We start from the raw sequence: 20,338 nt of genomic DNA, 5'->3' as shown, positions 1-20,338 counted from the left end.
AAATACACACAGAGTTACGGTAAATACTCAGGAAATCTGGCTACATTTATCTGTAAAAAAGTTATGCTATAAAGCTTAGAAGCTAAGTAGAGTTAAAAACGTCTTTTTTTTTCTTTTCCATTTCCCCAAACTTTATTAAAGAAAAAAAAAAGTAATGATGGTAGATCTCTAGAACATGGCCAATTTTCTGGGATGTCTCCCTCGAAAATGTGACATTTGATTTCCAAACACATGCCAGAAGTGTACATAGTCCCCAAGTGTACTAAGTAGATCAACAGCTGATATCCTAAATCGTTCATCTTCCGACTTTGCCCAGTCTGTGGTCTGTCTTTGGATCTGCAATAATTGACTGAACAGCTACTATGGCTTCATTAATTTTTGTCTGTAGCTCCCTGAGCTCTTCTATATGTAGCAGTCGCAGAATCTGGGCAGCTTCATTAAGAACTGCATCTCCTGTGTCAAAACCAAGATTATGCTTGTCTAAAGCAACAGGCAAGCCCTCTTTTGTTTGATGCGCTTTAGCAACTGCATCCTGCATCAGGCGCTCTTGAACCAAAATATGAATTGACTTTAGCATTACCAAGTAATCATCATGACGCCGAATCTGAAGAAGGTTAGCCAAAGCCATTACACCAGCTTTAAAATCAGGATTATTTACATCTAAATTGATCAGTGGTTCTGCATTTTTAGTTGCATTATCAGCATTTTTTGCATTATCGGTTACTGAATCCTTGTATTTTTCAGCATTGTCTCCATATTCAAGTCTAACTGCTAACCCAAGAAGCCAATCAATTGCTTCTTGTCGGTCCTGAATCTTGAAAGGACAGTTAACATCTTTGAGATACTTTTCAAAGAACTTAGGCCATTCACTGCTATGGATATTTCTTAAATTCCCTCTGTCTTCAATCTTGTAGTGTCTGATTTTCTGGTCTTCAAGCCAAACTATAGAATTTCTAAACTCTGTTTCATCTTTGCAGTTGAAGCCTGCAGGGTTGTGGTAGTGAAGAGCCGTCAGTTTGCATCGGAACATGGTCCCAGCTTCTCCCTCTGGTCCCCCGGGCCTCTGCCGGGAGAATAGAAGCGAGGAAGAGCAGGCGGCACAGTCACTCGCGATGCGGCAAGAGGGGCCAAAAATGTCTTTTTTTTTTTTTTAAAAAGTCTTTTTAGCTGGAAATATCATGTAGGTTAACAGCACAAGTCAGCCTTAATTTTTAAATTATCCCCAAGACTACCTTTGGAAAGCACTTTTAGAATACTATTAAAATAAGTATATATTTAAAACATAAATAATAATTTCTCATTGATATTCTAGTGTATTTTATTTATAGACTAATTTTACTACAATTTTAATTTACATGTTATGTTATTATCAAATGGAGAACAAAGGTTAGTAGTACGTACAGTTTATGAACTGCATGATAGGGACAAGACCCAGTCTATGAACCATTAACTGAATCCCTAGAATTTATCCAAAGTACAAGTTTTTACTTTAAAAAATTAAAGTATTTTCTCCAGATGAAATGGACTGACACAGTAACTGGGGTAATTAGGACAGGTGTGTTGGAGACAGTGAGACAGTTCAGGCTAGAGTAGAGTTTAGAGCTATTGTACATAGGGTCACTATGAGTTGCAGGCAATTTAATGTCACGTAACAACAATAATATTCTATTATTATTATCAACTATCTGCAATGAATATGCAAAGCTTTCATAAGAGACAGAGCAAGGATTTAAAAACCAAGTTAAGTTTATCATCACTAGGCCTTCCCTTCCAGTAAAAATAAAGGATGTTACATTTCTCTAGATTGGAGGGAAAAAAAATCCTTTACAAGGAGGTATATGTATATATAGCCAATAAACTGAGTTTTACTTCTCATTAAGTTTCAAATAGATTTCTTTTACTTTAACACAACTATTACTATTGTTTTATATACACTGAGAGAATATTTGATACAGCTACTCAAAAAATGATGTTTCTTTACCTGGGATTAGGAGGGTATCCGGATGGATATGAGGAGATTCCACTTGGCATACCTGGCATGTAGGAAGCTAAAAATAAGTTTTAACAGTTTTTAATAATATGCAAAGACCTGAACATGTAAGCTATCAACCAAGATAAACATCACTATCAAACCAGAGCAAAATTGCATCCAGTTCCAGAATCAATGTCAGCATCAAAACAAAACATTTTCATATTAGTTCTTTACGTCAAACAGTAAATATCTTCAAATCACCTAATTCACAAATAATTTAACATGAGTTAAAACCCTTCATACAAACCCAACAAGGCAAACAAGTCAGCATGGTCAGCTCTAAAATCTCTCAAGGAAGCTGAGACAAGAATTCAATTTGGTTCAATTTGGAATATATAGGAAGATAATTCTATTTGTCTCCAAACCAATATCATGTCCCAGAAAGAGACAAAAATTTTCTTCAAAGAATCTTGCCATGATTCTTTAAAGACCACTGGCCAATTAGAATACATTGTTTTTGTCTGCCTGATTTTGGATTCTAAAAGACTTCATAGTATGGTTAGACGTCCTATCCAGAGGCTAGTTAAAAACAAAAACCTGGAAACACTCTATTGGAAAACACTGTATCTTGCAAAAATGTTAAATTCCAGCATGTTTGAAAAATGTTTGTTTTGTATACTCTTTAAAAGAGTACACTAATTAATGACAGTGGTGTTTTAGGGGAAGGAGAAATATTTAGAGAACATGGAGAAAGGATAGAAGTTAATTTTGACCTTAAAATAGAAATAATCCCCATCAACAAACAAATGAATAGAGAAGCTGTGGTATAGTCACACAATGGAATACTACGCTGCATTGAAAACCAAGGAACTCATGAAATATTGTCCAAAATGGGTGGGTGACCCTGGAGGACATTATGCTGAGTGAAGTGTCTCATTCACAAAAGGTCAAATACTTCATGGTGCCACTGTTGTAGAATATCAAGAGTATTGACTGTGGAACCAAGTAAACTTAAACTGTTAACTATCTCAATTTCTTCCCCATCCATATTGATGCTGCCAACTGGCCCAGTGGTAAGAATCTTTGTTTTCTTGATGTTGAGCTTCAATCGATATTGAAGACTGCAATCCTTGACCTTCTGCAGCAAGCGCTTCAGGTCCTCCTCAGTTTCAGCAAGCAGGGTTGCATCATACTCATAATGCAGGTTGTTGATGCATTTAACTTTAGAAATTAAAAACTTCTAAAAAAGTTACAAATTCTTCTTCTTCTCAGGTATGAAGGGCATTCTAATGTCTTCATGAAATGCTGAGACTATCTTAAGTGCCAGTAAAATACTGTTACTACCCTCCCTAATACTATTTCTCTCTTCCATATACAAAACACCAACCTAAAGTTGTAAGAATTTTCAAATAATTATAACAATTTTCCTTTACTACCTCAAAGGCTCTGTAAAGCAAATAACTTTATCAAAGTTTTCTAATTTTAATTGGGTTGACAATAAATGTAATTTGATCCAAGAGTGATAAAACAGGTAATAGGGATAAGTAATTTTTGAGCCAAAATAAAATAGGATAATAATATGCAGCAAATAGAGCTACTGTGATGATTAAATAGAAAGACATGAAGTGCTTAGCTCTGACATATAGTTAGCAACCAATAAATACTATACTGAGGTTACCAGTCAAAAATGAGGTTTGACTATAATTCTTTTAATGTAAGCTAAAAAGATATGTAATTCAATTTTTCATTTTTAAAACACTTGGGAAAAAATTCAAGTTCACAAAAAGTTGGAATAATAAAGAGCACTGCTATTCTCAACAATACAGTTCTGCATTGCCTTTTTCTTTCTCTTGATCTTGCTGCTGTTGAGAATATGCACAGCAAAACAAATACCAATGCAACAGTTTCACATGAGTACAAATCAGTGACACTGATATTCTTCAAGCACTCTATATTCTACAACCACTCTCATTCTTTTTACAGAATTGTCCTCCTCCACTAACACGAATTTACTGCTCATGAAGGTTCCTATCTAATCTTACACCTATTGCTACTGTCAATCTGATGCCATATACATCATTCTTAGAAAAGCAATATGCTCAAGGCTGATTTTTAAAAAACACTAGCCAAACTATTGCTTCATTTTAAGATTTCAGGGGATATTTTCTCTGTAAAGATTATCTCTGAGCAATAGTTTCAGGGGTTCCGCTACCTTCTATGGTTCCCAAAAGTTTTGAACCAATGATAACTTCTGTTATTGCTACCTTTCTGATCTGGATTCATCTGTAGTCTCTGATTAAAATGTGCAATAATGGGGGGGGGATGATCAGTACCAAGAAAGAACTGCCAAGAGTGGAATGCATCTTTCTGGACCTAGCTCCCTATGTTAGGATGTTCCTTAATCCTAAGGAAGGATAGACCACACGAAGGTCTCTCGGGACCACTGGCCTACAGATGTTTAAGGAAAAGGCCTTTCTTCCACAGCTGATACACAGAGGACATTCTCCTAGAACCGGTACCCTGAATTTGGACTTCTAATATCCTCCAGTGTAAAAGAGTAAATTTCTGTTTGTTAAAGAAAAAAAACAAAATAAAATTCGTAAGATCCAAAATTTGACCTTGAATGTATCCCATCAAACAGATCTGAGGCCTTGAACACTAATGAGAGAAGGTCAGATGAGCTCTGGGAGGATATCAAGAATATTATCCATGAAGAATACAAATGATCATTACAAAGATAAAGGGGGAGATAAAGGAGGAAGAAAAGACTGAGAGGGATGTCAGAAGAGTCTGCATATTACACTAGAGTGTTGAGAAGTTAAACCAAAGGATTACAATGAAATGGGCAAAGAGCTAGAATGGGAAAGTCAAAAGCATTTCTAATACTTAAGGCCAGAATACTGAATAGTCCAGGAAGCATCAAAAGATGATGATAGGAGTACAAAAAGTCATTGTACCAAAAAGAATTGGCCAACACAGGAAACTTTAATGAAACAATATACGACTAAGATGTAGTGGTGATGAAGGAAGAAGTTTAAGTTGTTCTGAGGGAACTGGCAAAAACCAAGGCCCCTGCAACTGATGCAATACCAACTGACATATCTGGAAACGCTCACCAAGTTGTGTCACGAAATCTGGAGATCAACCACATGGCTAACTGACTGTAAGAGATCCAGATTTATTCCCATTCCAAAAAAAAAAAGTGACCCAACAGAGTGTGGAAATTATTGAACAATATCATTAATATCACAAGCTAGGTTTAGAAGAGGCACTAGGGACATCATTGCCAATGTCAGATGGACCTTGGCATGTAGTTTCATTGACTATGCAAAGGCATTTGACTGTGTGGATCACAACAAATTGTGGCTAACATTGAGGAGAAGAACAGGAATTTCAGAATATCTCATTGTGCTCATGCAAAACCTATACTTGGACCAGAAGGCAGATGTCAGAATAGAGCAAGGAAAGACTTTATGGTTCAAAATTAGAAAACAAGTGCATCAGGACTGTGTCCTGTTTCTATACCTTTTCGATAATCTGTATGCAGAACAGATCATTTGAGAGGCTGGGCTTTATGAGGAGGAATTTGGCATCAGGACTGGAGGAAGACACATCAACAATCTGCATTATGCAGATTTCTTGCTGAACCCTTCTTGAGGAAGGCCTGAAGCATTTGCGGCAGAGGGTTAAAGATATTTTGCAATATGGATTGAAGCTCAATATCAAGAAAACGAACATTCTCACCACTAGGCCAATTGGCAGCATCATGACAGACGGAGAAGAGATAGAGGTCTTAATAATTTCAGTTTGCTCGTTCCACAATCACTAAAAACTCTTGGCACCAGCAGTCAGGAAATTAAAAGACAAATTGCATTGGGGTAGTCTGCTCTCAGGGACCTCTCAAGAGTGCTAAAGAGCAAGGATATCAGTCTAGATACTAAAAAAACACCTGATACCAGCCACTGTCACAATTACTTGCTATGCATTAGAGAACTGGAAGACAGAAGAATCTGTGTGCCTTTGAGTTGTGGTGCTGGAGAAGTGTACTGAACATACCACGGACTGCCAAGAGAAGTAACAGGTTTGCCCTGGAGAAGGTGAAAAAAAGCTGCTCCTTGGAGGCGAAGATTTTGAGATTCCATCTCACATACTTTGGGCCTGTAGCCAGAAGGGACCAGTCTTTAGAGAAGGATATGTTGGGAAGGGTGGAAGGATAATGCAGGAGAGGAAGACCCCAGATGATGGACTGACACAATAACTGGGATAATGACGGGAGATGTGTCAGAGACAGTGAGATTGACTCAGGATAGAGCAAGGTTCAGAGCTATTGTGCACAGGGTTATTATTTTTGTAGTCAACAGCACATAATACCAACAAGGGGGGAAAAAGCAGTCTGAAACCAACCCACTCTTCTGCTTTCATGGCAAAGAAGGCAGTTCTTCATGCAGCCAATTATTTCTATAACCTCCACTTAAAACTCTGCCGCTCCGGGGAGCTCTGGTGGCCTAGTGGCAAGAAGCTGCACTGCAATCCCAGAGGAACACGGTTCGAATCCACCAGATGCTCTGCTGGAGAAGGAGGCGCAATATCCTCCTGTACCAGTCAGATCTGATTTGACGGTACACGCACAAAAAATAATAAAAAATTTAAAAAAAAAAAACAAAACACCAAAAAAAACCCTCTGGCGCTCCAAGTAAACAAAGAGCAAGATCAACTGCTATGCCCAGATGGTCACTTGGAAATTTTAAGATCACACACTACATAAGGAATGATGAGGTAGATGAGAAAGACTAAACATGTTATTAGGCCAAGTAATTTGGATGCTCCACAAAACTATAGCTCTAAACCTTCAAACCAAGGAACCAAATCAAATTAGGTCTTTGATGCACATGTATGCTCTCGGTAGCTACTATTTTTTTTGGGGGGGGGGGGAGAGCGGGGGTAGGCAGTGGGAGGCGAAATGAGCAGGAAGGAATAGTTGTAAATATAACACACAACTTTGTTATTCAATTTTTAACAAGTGTACAACTTACTGACAGCATAAAGTCATGCATATAAATGTTTTGAGTAATGATAATAACAGAATTGTATAAATTCTCAACTTTGAGCATAATTTTTAAATATAGTAGATTTCTGTATTTTCAGATAAATCTAGCCACAAGCAGCAAAATTGCAGGGAAAAAGAAACAAAAAAGCAATTAACTGTCAAAGCAATCCCTCAAAAGCTAAGGGAGCTCTGGTGGCCTAGGGGCAAGAAGCTGTGCTACAATACTGAAGGTGCATGGTTCAAATCCATTAGATGCTATGCTAGAGAAGGAGGGGCAATCTCCTCCTATGCCAGTTGGATTAGATTTGGTAGCACCCAACAGGTTAAAAAAAAATCTAGGAAAGAGTGTAAAGTACTATTTACACAGCATTTACCTTGTTTTAGGTATTTTAAGTAATCCAGACATGATTTAAAGTAAAAGGGAGAATGCATGTAGGTTATATGCAAATACCATGCAACTATACAAAAGAGACAAGAATCTGTGAACTTTGGTATTCAAAGGAGATTCTGGAACCAAGTTTCCATTGATAATTGATACTGAAGGATAACTGTACTTACCCCAATTCCTGGGGTAATTCATGTTGAGAGGGGAATTTTATTTTCTTTACAGCCATACCTGACAATTTAATGGATATTCTCCATACAGATAAAGTACATTATCACTACAATAAGTAACAACAGAGTGCAGAAATTATTGAACAATATCATTAATATCACATACTAGCAAGATTCTGCTGAAAATTAACCAAAAATGACGGGAGCAATATGTCAAAAGAGAATTGCCAGATGTGCAGACTGGATTTAGAAGAGGTCGTGGTACTAAGGATATTACAGCTAATGTTAGATGCATCTTGGCAGAAAGCAGAGAATACCAGAAGAATGTCTATCTGTGCTTCATTGACTATGCAAAGGCTTTTGACTATGTGGATCACAACAAGCTATGGCTGACTCAGAGAAGAATGGGAATCCCAGAACATTTGATTGTGCTTATGCAAAACCTATACTTGGACCAAGAGGCAGTCGTCTGAACAGAGCAAGGAGACACTACATGGTTCAAAATCAAGAAGGAGATCCATCAGGGATGTATTTTGTTCCTATACCTTTTCAATCTGTATGCAGAACAGATCATCCGAGATGCTGGGCTGTAAGAGGAGGAATGTGACGCTGGGCTGTAAAAGGAGGAATGTGGCATCAGGATTGGTGGAAGATTCATCAACAACCTGCGTTATGCAGATGACACAACCCTGCTTGCTGAAACCGAGGAGGACCTGAAGCGCTTGCTGCAGAAGGTCAAGGACTGCAGCCTTCAATACAGACTGAAGCTCAACGTCAAGAAGATGAAGATTCTCACCACTGGGCCAATTGGCAGCATCAGTATGGATGGTGAAGAAATTGAGATAGTTAACAGTTTAAGTTTGCTTGGCTCCACAGTCAACACTCTTGGTAACAGCAGCCTGGAAATCAAGAGATTAATTGCATTGGGAAAGTCAGCTGTGAGGAACATCTCAAGAGTACTGAAGAGCAACTATGTCAGCCTGGAGACTAAGGCGCGCCTGATCTGGGCTACAGTCTTTGCAATTACGTGCTATGCATTGGAGAGTTGGACAGTGAACAGGGGTGATAGAAAGAGAACTGATGTCTTTGAGCTGTGTGGTGCTGGAGAAGAATGTTGACTATACCATGGACTGCTAGGAGAACAAACAGGTTTGTCCTGGAAATCGTGAATGCTCCTTGGAGTCAAGGATTCTGAAGCTTCGTCTGACATACTTTGGGCATGTTGCAAGGAGAGACTGGTTCTTGGACAGGGACATCATGTTTGGGAGAGTGGAGGAATGGCACAGGAGAGGAAGACCCTCGATGAGATGGATTGATTCTGTGATTGGGGTAGTGGGAATGAGTGTGTCAGAGATGGCAAGGTTGGCACAGGATAGAGCAGCGTTTAGGGCTCTTGTACACAGAGTTGCTATTGAGTCACAAGCGACTCGATGGCACATAACAACAACAATGTGGTCTCTTGGCACATAACAGTGTAACTTGCTTAGTCTTTCAGTAACTTAAATTAGCTCTAGACTATTTCATGTGATTTACATGTGAATTAAGTATAGACTAGGAAAATGACCATAATGTGATCATTCACTAGAATGCTCCACTTTAAACATCAATATACAAGTAGAAATTTTTTTTTTAAAAAAATTGCTTAGGAGCCCAAATTTGTTGAAAGATTATCTTTATCCTTAAGTGGTCAGTGGTTAAATTATTTGAACAAATAAAATAACAGTCACTGTACCAAAAAGAATTTATTGACACCAAACTTTTGACACTTATATCAGGATGAAGGATATAATCAAGAACCAATGATAATGAGTAAAGAAGTTCAAGCTGAAGGTACTGGCAAAAATAAGGTCCCAGGAATTGATGGAAGACCCATTGAGGTGTTTCAAAAAACAGTCCTGGGCAAGTTTATTAGTGTATGCCAAGAAGTCTGGAAGACAATTACATGTGGCCACCTACTGGAAGAGAGTTGTATTTATTCTCATTCCCAGAAAAAGGTGATCCAACAGAATGTGGACATTACTGAATATCAATAATACCACATACAAGTAAAATCTTACTGAAGATAATACAAAACCAGCTAGAGTAGTATGTTGACGGGAAACTACCTAAATTTCAAGCTGGACCCAGAAGAGGTTGTGGCAATGAGTGGTAGTGTTGATGATTTCAGAAAGATCTTGGATAAAAGCACAGAATGCCAGAGGATGTTTGTGTTTTGGATCATAACACATTATGGCCAACATTAAAAAGACTAGGAATGTCAGAACACTTAATTGTGCTCATTCAAAACCTATACCTAGACCAAAAAACTGTTGTGATACAGAACAAGGGAACAATGCATGGTTTAAAATTGAAAAAGTGTTTGTCAGGACTATAGCCTTTTGCCATTATGCTGAGAAAATCACTCAGGAAGCTGGACTATATGAAGAATATAGCATCAGAATTGAAGGAAGTCTTAACCAACATCTGCATTATGCAAAAGATACAACCTTGCTTGTTGAAAGTGAAAAGGAATTGAATATTTGGTGCAGAAGATCAAAGACTTCCATAGTCTCCTCTTAATCCTCTTGTGCTCCAAGTAACCAAGGATAAAACCAATTGTTGTAGGGAGCTCTGGTGCCCTAGTGGCAAGAAGCTGCTTCGCAATCCCAAAGATGCACAGCTTGAATCCACCATATGCTCTGCTGGAGAAGGAGCAACAATCTCCTCCTGTACCAGTTAGATCCAATTTGACAGTACATACACACACAAAATAATAAAATAAAAAACAAAACAACCCCCCACCGCCCAAAAAACACCCCAAGTGTTGTGCCCAGCACGGTCACTTGCAGACTTTAAGACCCCACAAACTAGATAAGGAATTATGATGGAGAAGAGAAAGACTAATTCTGAACATCAAGAAAACAAAATTCCTCACAACCTGGCCAATAGGCAATGTCATGACAGATGGAGAAAAGATTGAAGTTGTCAAAGATTTCACCTTATACTGATCCACAATCAACATCCTGTACCAGCAGTCAAGAAATCAAAGGATGTGTTACATCAGGAAAATGTGCTGTTAAGGACCACTCCAAAGAGCTGATAAACAAAGATTTCATTTTAAAGACTAAGGTGTGACTAATCCAAGCCATGGTCTTTTCAATTACTTGCTCTGCGCCTGAAAGTTGAACAATGAATAAGAATGAAAGATGAAAAATTGGTGCTTTTGAATTGTGATGCTAGATAAGAGTTTTGAATATTCTATTGCTTGCCAAAAGAAAAAACAAATATGCCATGGAGAAAATGAAACCAGACTGCTCTTTAGGATGGTGAAATTTTGCCTCATATACTTTGGGCATGCTTTTATGAAGGGCCAGTGCTTGGAAAAAGACATGATGCTGGGAAAGGTCAAATAAAACTGCAAGAGAGAAAAACCTTCAACAAGATGAACTGACATGGTGACTGACTGGTAACAGTGGACTGAAGTGTATCAGAGATGATGAGAATGGTACAGGACAGGGCAAGGTTCAGATCTGTTGTTCATAAGATCACTGTGAGTTGTAGGCATTTAATAACAACTAGTGAAGGATAAAACTAGAGAATATCTGATATAGGTAATCCCTGACTTTCAAGTAAGTTCTATCCCTAAATTTGTCTTTAAATTGAATTTGTACATAAACTGCAATAGTTAGGTATGTAAGTTCTATGTAATGTCAGTCAGTCCAAAGTTTTCAAAGTGTACTGTGTACCTTTCTATGTACTAAAAGTATTAAAGAAACACGAACAGATACACTAAAATGTCTTTAATATAATAATACAGTAATAATGTTTGATGTATGTCACAAAGTGGAGCCCATGTATAATTATGAACCTCAAAATTTTAATCTTTAATTTTAATAGGCTTTTTGATGGGGGTTGGTTTAAACCTACTAGGTGCAAGTAAATCCAGCATCTATAACCTAGGGTTTGCCTGTGTTCCAAATTTAAATGACAAAGATTCTATTTTGGATTCTAGAGACAACAGAATTACACAAGATTAAAAATAAATTCTCGTCCAGAAGAATTCTAGATTCTCTTTTATCTGAAGAACTGTTAAATTTCAAATCAGGCTTACTATGCTGGTAAAATTTTTAAAAAAATGAAAACAAATTCAAAATGTATCTTACAATCTCATTTCAATTATGAGTCAATGTGCTCCTTAAGAAATGGAATTACTGCTAAGAAATAAAATGTGCATAAACTGTTGAATGGAAAACTAATTTGCTCTGTAAAACTTCACCAAACCACAATTTATATATAAATGTATTTGTATGTACCCACACAAATATGTATATATAAATATTTACAACCTTGGAAACCACACAGATAATGCTATTCTACTCTAAAGGGTTGCTTTGAGTAGCAGTCACTCAATCACTGCTGTCAAGTCAGTTCTGACTCAGAGCTGACCCTTCATCAGGTTTCTGAGGCTGTAAACCACAAGGAAGGAGACAGTCCATCTTTTCCCTCAGACTTGCTGGTGGATTTGAATGGCCAGAGAAGCATGGTGTTAGGGTTGTCAGCACAGATTATGCTTCAGATTATGCCACCAGAGCTCTACAACAAGAAGTTTGGCTCTAAATATAGTTTCAGAGGGGAAAAAAATGATGACAGTAATAAAATACATTTGGTTAGACGGTTGGTAGTTCCAACTGACTAGTGAGGGAGAAAAAAAATAAAGACTGGATTAAAGAGAAAAAGGAAAGGAGCTCAGGTAGTATGGTGTGCACTGTGTTGTGCTGCTAATCAAAAAGTAACAGGACAATTTCAGGAGAAAAGTAAAAGCTCACATAATCTGTCTTGTGAAACAAATTTGGTTAATTATAATCATAAAATTTAGAAAAAAATTCCTGACAATTCAAATGAAGTCAATACTTTTTTTAGCAGTGGTAAAATAATCCAACAAATTATCAATAATTCAGAGTGAATTTAAAATATATAAAAAACAATTTCTTAAAAACAGAGATAATATCAAGTAAGGGAGAACAAGTACTGTCTCCATGCCCCACACAAGAAAGTATTAAGAACTTGTTTAGAGAAGAAAGCTGAGAGCTAAAAGCTTAGTCGTGTATGCCCAGAATAGTGGAATGTTAAGAATTCAGTTCACCTTGTAATTGATTCTTATCAGTTACACTCATACTGGAGTGGCCAAAAAATCCAAACTGAGGCTATCTTTTAAGTTATATATCCTGCCAAGCTGCTCAAATAGGCTATTTCAGGGCATACAGTTATTTACACAAATTCTAGCATTCTAGCACCCTTCTCCATTTCAGAAGCCAGCACATTCAATTTAAGATTTCTACCCACAAATAGAAGCCCAGAGGCCAGTCTTTGGTGAGAATCTGTACATGCAGATGTGGGGTCCCAGTATATCTCCCCAATATCCACTAACTTGATAAGCTAAAAAGCAAAGTGAAGTCATTAAAAAAATTTTTTTAACAAGGGTTTCTCTTTCATGTATATGAATTTAATAATCATATCATAATTTTACTTACTATTTGGGGGCCCTGTTGCCTGGTACGGTGGATAGGACGCTGAAACAGTAGGACGAGAGAAGACTGGAGGTTCATCTCCAAACACCACGATCATGACCTGAATAAGCCCCAACAAGTCTGACTGTGGCTAAAGAGGAAAACAAATTCAAGTTAGTTACTGATATGCTTTCCTGGAAAAAAAAAACAAATCTGGTAATTTCTCATCAGTTTTCAAGTTGGCTCAGTAATTTTCATTGTGTTGTTGTGTGCTGTTGAGTTGAAACCAACCCAAAGCTGACCATTCGATGGGTTTTCAGAGGCAGTAAATTGCAGAGGAGGAAACAGTCCGTCCTTCTCCCGCAGAGCAGATAGCGAAATCAAGGCATGTGCCTTTGGGAGAGCAGCACACCTTCTCACTAATAGGCTCCCAGAGATCTTAATCAATAAAACAAATGTTTTATTATTATTAAATTGTTAATCCTGATAAGGCTGTTGCTTCAATGTAAATAAAAACACCACTAGTCAAAGCTACATATTTAAAAAATTCAGTCAGTATTCTTTTTTGTGTCATTCATATAGTTAACCAAAATTTATTTTATGAAAATGGACAGACTGAAGTATACTAGTACAAATTCAAGAGTGATGTACAATTTTGTCATATTATTATCTAACGTCTTTAACAGGCAAAAGTATTGCCCTGGCAATTTATGTTCTGAGAATTAAGTTCTATTAAAGATGTTATTATGAATTCTGGCCATTACAGGTAGATTCTAGCTTAGAAATACAAATACTCGGTTGTTATCCAATAGATAAAATCCTGAATTTTCTTTACAATATCATAATTACACACACAAAAATGATTCAACTTGTTTTTCCTCCCCAAGAAATAATTTTCTACTCATATTTGCCAACAACTAGAATATGCTAGGTGGAGGGAGCTCTGGTGGTGCTGCCAATCCAAAGGGAAGCAGTTTGAGTCCACCAGCTACTCTTAGAGAGGAAAGTGGACACTCTTTCCCCATGGGATTTACACTCTGAACACCTGACAGATGGTCAGCTATGAGTCAGCTCCAACTCAGCAGGATATGTTAGGTTAAACTGTTCAAATGGTTTACCTACTCCTTAATATTTTTATAATATATTCATATGCTTCTTCATTCACTAGTTAATCAAGTTCTATAAAATTATCATTTTAATCAGTTATCCATCTTGATAACAAGATTTAACAACACGTCCTGACCTTCTATAACAGTCTAATTTCTTGTTTGCTAGCACTTTTACTTTTTGCTTTTTTTTAATTTTAATGAAAGTTTACAGAGACTTAGTGTTTCTTCCTGCCCATATCTGCTCTTCTCTTTAAAAAGTAAAAGAAAAATTCTTTCATTGTTATACAATCCCTTCCCCCAAGTCCACTCCACTGTGAAGCCTTCATTCTGGACTCCTGTCATGACAATAATACCTAATCATATATCGCTTTTAAACAGTTCTCTCCCTCATCTGTTTCAATGCAGGATACATTATTTATCCCCTCTTTCTCAGACCCCGATGTCAGTCCCATTTTACAACAGTGGCCTCATGCAATATTTGTCCTTTTGTGACTGAGATATCTCAGCATAATGTTGTCTAGGGTCGCCCATTTTGTATAATATTTCATGAGTTCCTTTGTTTTTCAATACAGTGAGTGTAGTATTCCATTGTGTGAATATACTAGAGTTTCTCTATCCATTGTTTGTTGATGGACACTTGGGTTGTTTCCAGCTCTTTGCTAGTGTGAGCAGAGCCACAATAAACATGGGTGTGCATGCACTTTTACTTTTCTAAAGCACTAAGTAATTACTTTTATTGAATTCTGTCCCACCTTAAAGAAAAAAAGAAAAGACACTTCTGAGAACATCCTGTGAAAATATGCTAATTCCCACTGTTTTAATTAATTCTCATACCAATCCCTACAATTATATACTGAAAAGGGTTAAATACTTGCAGGATCTGGACAGGACCCAAGGATGTGGGTATTAGGGTGGTGGAGAGATGAGTACTGAGACCATGTTATTAATTTTTAGTGCACCAAAAAATTATCAAACTAAATCATGTAACTGTGTATTTTTTATAATTCACACACCATCCAGCTTACGTTTTAAAAGTATACAGTGCCAATTTTTTAATAATCACAAAGTTGTGCAATCATTACAATTTACTTCCAGATTATTTTCATCAAAGGTAGCTCACAAAGACAAAGTTTTACATGTAATGTACAAAGAGCTGGAGTTGGAGAATAAAAAAGGAAGAACTCATTGGGCATTTGTCAAGGTGAGAGAATAAAAAAACAAATTCAAGTCTTGAGTTTCAATACTAAGAAACACTAAGGGTAAAACCTTGAATGATCCAGGAAGCATCAAAAGAGATGGAAGGTGCTTGCTTTGGCAGCACTTTTGCTAAAATTGTAACTATACAGAGAAGATTAGCATGGCCCCTGTAAAAGGATGACACACAAATTTGAGAAGTGTTCTTCTAAATTTTTTTTTTAAAAGATGGAAGGAATACCCACTGTACCAAAAAGAATTTGACACTGAAATATTTTAAGAAGTAGCATATGATAAAGTGCCAAGGTGATGAGGGAAGAGATTCAAGTGGCATTGAAGACAGTGGCAGAAAAAAAAAAGCCCTATAAATTGACAGGATACCAAATGACATATTTCAAGTAACAGATGCAGCCCTGGACGTGCTTGCCAGTCTGTGTCAGGAAATTAGTTAGCTACTTGACCAATTTACTAGAAGAGATCTGCATTTCCATTCACAAGAGAGGTGATCCAAGACAAATTATCCAACAAAATCATTAATATCACCTGCAAGCAAAATATTGCTGAAGATCATCCAAAATCAGCTAGAACACTACATTTAAAGAGTACTGCCAGAAGATTAGCCTGGGTTTAGAAGCAGCCGTGACCCCAACGATACCACTTCTGATGTCAGATGGATCTTAGCTGAAAGCAAAGAATTGCAGAAAAATGTCTGTTTGTGTATTATTGACTATGCAAAGGCATTTGTGTGGATCATAACAAATTATGGATAACACTGAGAAGAATGGGAATTCCAGAACACTTCATTGTGCTCATGAGAAAACTACAACTATATCAAGAAGCTGTTATCTGATGAACAGAGCAAGAGAAGACTACATGGTTTAAAATCAAGAAAGGTGTGCATCAGTGCTGGATCCTTTCTCCATAAGTTGAGCAAATCACTCGAGAAGCAGGACTTCATGAAGAAAAATGTGGCATTGAGATCAGAGGAAGACTTATCACCAATCTGCGTTATGCATATGATACAACTGTGCTTGCTGAAACTGAAGAGGTCTTGAAGCAGTCATTGGTACCTCAAACCTGTTCTTAAGATGATTTTTAAATTCAGGAGGAATATGTTATGGTTATAAGAGCTGGACAATGAGTAAGGATGATAAGAATTGATGCCTTTGAGTGAGGTGTTGGAGAAGAGTACTGAATGTCCCATGGACTGCCCAAAGACCAAACACATATGTCTTGGAAAATGTGCTCCCTGGGAGCAAGGTTGGCAAAGGTTCATCTCACATACTTTGGGCATGTTGGTAGGAGAGGCTGTTTTTTTGGAAAGGGACATCATCCTAGGGATGGTAAAGAGTCAGTGAAAGACAGGAGATCCTCAACAATAGGGATTGACAGTGACTGCAGCAACAGGCTCAAGTGTGTCAGAGATGATGAGGGCACAGGACAGAACAAGGTTCAGATCTATTGTTCATAGGGTCATATTTGACTTGACAGCACCTAACATCACCACATCTTTTCTACTTAGTTGTTTTTCCAACAAGCAATACAAAGGTAGGATTTTACATTCTAAGCAATATGGGACTGTTTGGGATTAGAATGAATAGCCAATTAATCAATCAATCAAATCCATAGCTTATAGTCTGTGTCGTGTCAGTTTAATAGTCTAATAAGTAACTTTTCCGTTTTACTTATTATAGACTATTCATTCTATCTATCTAGCCTTTCTTGCAAATGACTCTTACTAATGAACATAAACAAAAGTGATCCAGATGTCTAAGAAGGGAGCATTTTTTTCCTACTCTTTTTCCTCTTTTCAGTTGATTCAGAGAAGATTCTGAAGTTCTCAGTGGAACAAAAAATGGAAGAGTCTTGGTCTCTGAAACACTACAAAGTAGAAGAGTGGGACTATGTGGGTACAAGAAATAAATTTCTAACATGTTTAATTTTGGAAGTTTTTTTTTAGATAGCTGTTATTACCCTAAGATTATTTATTCTGAATGTATTAGCTAGTACATCTAATAATCAAATCTTTTAACATGTTGTTAGATGCTGCTGAGATGATTTCAACTCACAAGACTTTATCAGAACCTTGTCACCATACCAACGTTAGTCACCATTATAAAATTTGGTAAGATTTAAAAACTGTATCTATAGAAATGTACTAAAAATATGTATAAAATACATGGTCAAATTTATTACATTTTAAAGAGTAACAATAAAGAGTGTATTTCTGTACACATCTTAAAGTTAAGAAATAAAAAATTGCCAGCAAGGGGAGCTCTGGTGGCCTAGTGGCAAGGACCTGCAACTACAATCCCAGAGGCGCACGGTTTGAATCCACCAGATGCTCTGCCGGGGAAGGAGGGACAATTTCCTCCTGTACCAGTCAGATCTGATTTGACGGTACACGCACACAAAAATAATAAAAAAAAAAAAAATTGCCAGCAATTTAGAAGTTCCTCTTGTTTTCTTTCTTGGTCATATCCTCCTCTGTTCTGGAGTTAAGATTTCTCGCATTTTATTTACCTTAAGCATCATACCTACAAATGACTTCCTAAATAGTATGTTTCTTTTATCTACTTCCAAACTTCATATAAATTAGGTCAAGCACTGTGTGTTCTTTTTTGATGCATTTCTGGTGTTTAGCAAAATGTTTTTAGGATTCACCTTGTTAAAAAATATAAATCAAAGCCAAATCCACTGTCTGTAACTCAGTTCCCTTCCATTAGAATTCTGGGCCATCAAATCTTTACTGGAGGAGAATGCCCACCTTTCTCCTTTTGAGTGCCTAGGGCACCTTTCAGTTTGCATGATGATGGATTATGTACTGTACTTTTAAGGTTCTTAAGATGAATAGTTATTTTTAGTGCTTGCTGTTGCTGTTGTTAGGTGCTGTCAACAACAGATCTAAACACTTCTATCCAGTAATCTCTCACATCCTCAAGCCTGCTACTGCAGTCACTGTGACAATTCACCTGGGTGAGGGTCTTCCTCTCCTTTACCATCCCTCCACCTTCCCAAACATGACGTCTCTCTCCAAGTAATAGCCTCTCCTAGCAACATGAACAAAGTAGGTGAGGTGAAGCTTCTTCATCTTGCCTCTAAGGACCACTCTGGCTGCACCTTCTCCAAGATATGTCTGTCTGTTCTTCTGACAGTCCATGTGTTATTCAGCACTATGGTATTCATTAATTATCTAGTCTATTTGGATGAATCTACCACTAACACCCTTTACTGAATTCTTAGTTACTACTATTGTGTTTCTCAGTTCTAGAAATTCTACATGGTTACTTTAACTAAAATTCTACATCTTGTCACCTATTTTCTCGACCCTATTAATCATAATCATTTTCAAGCCAGTGTATGGATCACTTAGTTGTGACAGTCTGTTTCCATTAGACTGTTTTTCCTCTCCTCTTTCATGTTATGCTTGATTATCAGTGATCCACCTCATCAATACTTATGTATTTTGAAGACATCCTCAGATGTCAACACAAAGCAGAAGCTAATGATCAAACCTCTTGCCGCCTAATCTGTAGTGAGTTGTACTGCTAACTCAGAGGTGGCAGTTCCCTGGCAGTCTGAATCCATGAGTGACTGTGTGGTAGAAAGATGGGCAATGTCCTCCCATGTGATTTATAGGCTCTGAAAACCCACTTGAAGGGTCAGCTATGAGTTGGTTCCTTGGCGAAGAGTTTTCAGTTTTTGAGTGACCAAAGTATATAAAACAAAAGCAATTCTGGTGAGCTCTAGTGGCCTAGTGCCAAGAAGCTGCACTGCTATCCCAGAGGTGTGCGGTTCAAAATCCACCAGATGCTCTGCTGAAGAAGGAGGGATAATCTCCTTCTGTCCCAGTAGATCAGATTTGAAGGTACACACACACACACACAAATAATAAAAATGAAAAAAGAAAAAAAAAAAACCAACCAAAAAACCAAAAACAAAAGCAATTCATAAAATACTATTAATACTTACATGTTTCCATTCATGTAGATAAGGAAGATATATTTTCCCATTTGCATCAACATGCTTTCCTGTTTTTATAGTCATTGAACTAGTAGGTTTAACAAAACAGATAGGGGGATTATATGGATATGTGTCCAGAAGCCACAGGCATATTGGAATGTTGTATATATTACCTGAAAGAAAAAGAAACTTCAGTAAATCTAACTTTATAATTTTTTGGTAATAGCAAGAGAGAGCTACATAATTAACACTTTAAAAAAATTTCAACTTAAAAATTACAATCTAAAAAATAACAAATATTTTAGGGCTTTATATTTTCAGTTTCAAAGTTTTGCTTGATTAGTTTCTTACATTTTCACTTTGCCCAGTAGAGCAGCATGATTAAGGAGCTAACAGATCATAAAGACCTATGGACAGGGTAGGAATCAGAATCCTTGTGCACAGGATTGCTGAATTGCAGGCAGCAAATGAAAATTTAGCATTATTTTAATAACTATTCAAATACTACTCAACTGTCGAGGATTGCAGAAAGGAACCCTGGTGGCATGCTGTGTAATGTACTGGGCTCAATGGTTTAAGTCCACCAGTCACTCTGCAGGAGAATGACGGGGAGCCTCCACCTTAAAGATTTATAACCTCAGAGACCCAAGAGAAGGCTGTCATGTTGGAATCACCTCTACAAGCAAAGATTTCATTTTGGTTTTTGGAACAATAAAGAGATTCCCCCTGCCTCCATCAGAAACTGTTTCACTACGGATAAGAATGTACACATATCCACCAGATGCTCTGCCGGGGAAGGAGGGGCAATCTCCTCCTGTACCAGTCAGATCTGATCTGACGGTACATGCACACAAAAATAATAAAATTTTTAAAATTTCAAAAAAAAAAAAAAAAAGAATGTACACATAAATATCACTTAGAGAAATTACATCTTTACAGGGCTTTGTATTGATTTACTTACATATACTCCAAATTACTTCTAAAATGCAAATGCAAAATACTAACAGAATAT

General features: G+C 37.2%; 2 protein-coding genes across 2 annotated transcripts in view; both read right to left on the bottom strand.

The window, feature by feature from the left end:
• Nucleotides 1–20,338, bottom strand: part of TSG101 (tumor susceptibility 101) — a 65,726-nt gene that overhangs the window by 19,504 nt on the left and 25,884 nt on the right. The window contains exons 4-6 of the mRNA XM_006892026.1: nucleotides 19,336–19,499; nucleotides 13,085–13,211; nucleotides 1,982–2,048 (exon numbers count right to left, since the gene is read on the bottom strand). Of these exons, the coding sequence (XP_006892088.1) occupies nucleotides 1,982–2,048; nucleotides 13,085–13,211; nucleotides 19,336–19,499 (358 nt within the window). The remainder of the gene's footprint in view (nucleotides 1–1,981; nucleotides 2,049–13,084; nucleotides 13,212–19,335; nucleotides 19,500–20,338) is intronic.
• On the bottom strand, nucleotides 122–1,120 carry LOC102870018 (UPF0568 protein C14orf166-like). Its single transcript, XM_006892025.1, has one exon. The coding sequence runs from the start codon at nucleotides 1,028–1,030 to the stop codon at nucleotides 296–298; it is 735 nt and encodes a 244-aa protein (XP_006892087.1). The 5' UTR covers nucleotides 1,031–1,120; the 3' UTR covers nucleotides 122–295.

Source organism: Elephantulus edwardii, unplaced genomic scaffold, assembly GCF_000299155.1.
Source record: "Elephantulus edwardii isolate Elephantulus edwardi_28Jun2011 unplaced genomic scaffold, EleEdw1.0 scaffold00109, whole genome shotgun sequence".
Lineage (NCBI taxonomy): Eukaryota > Metazoa > Chordata > Mammalia > Macroscelidea > Macroscelididae > Elephantulus > Elephantulus edwardii.
Note: the sequence above shows the minus strand (reverse complement) of the source record. Positions and strands in the feature narration are given on the sequence as shown.

Excerpts from the sequence above, each read along its gene's own strand:
- LOC102870018 (XM_006892025.1), bottom strand. The coding sequence starts at position 1,030 with ATGTTCCGATGCAAACTGACGGCTCTTCACTACCACAACCCTGCAGGC.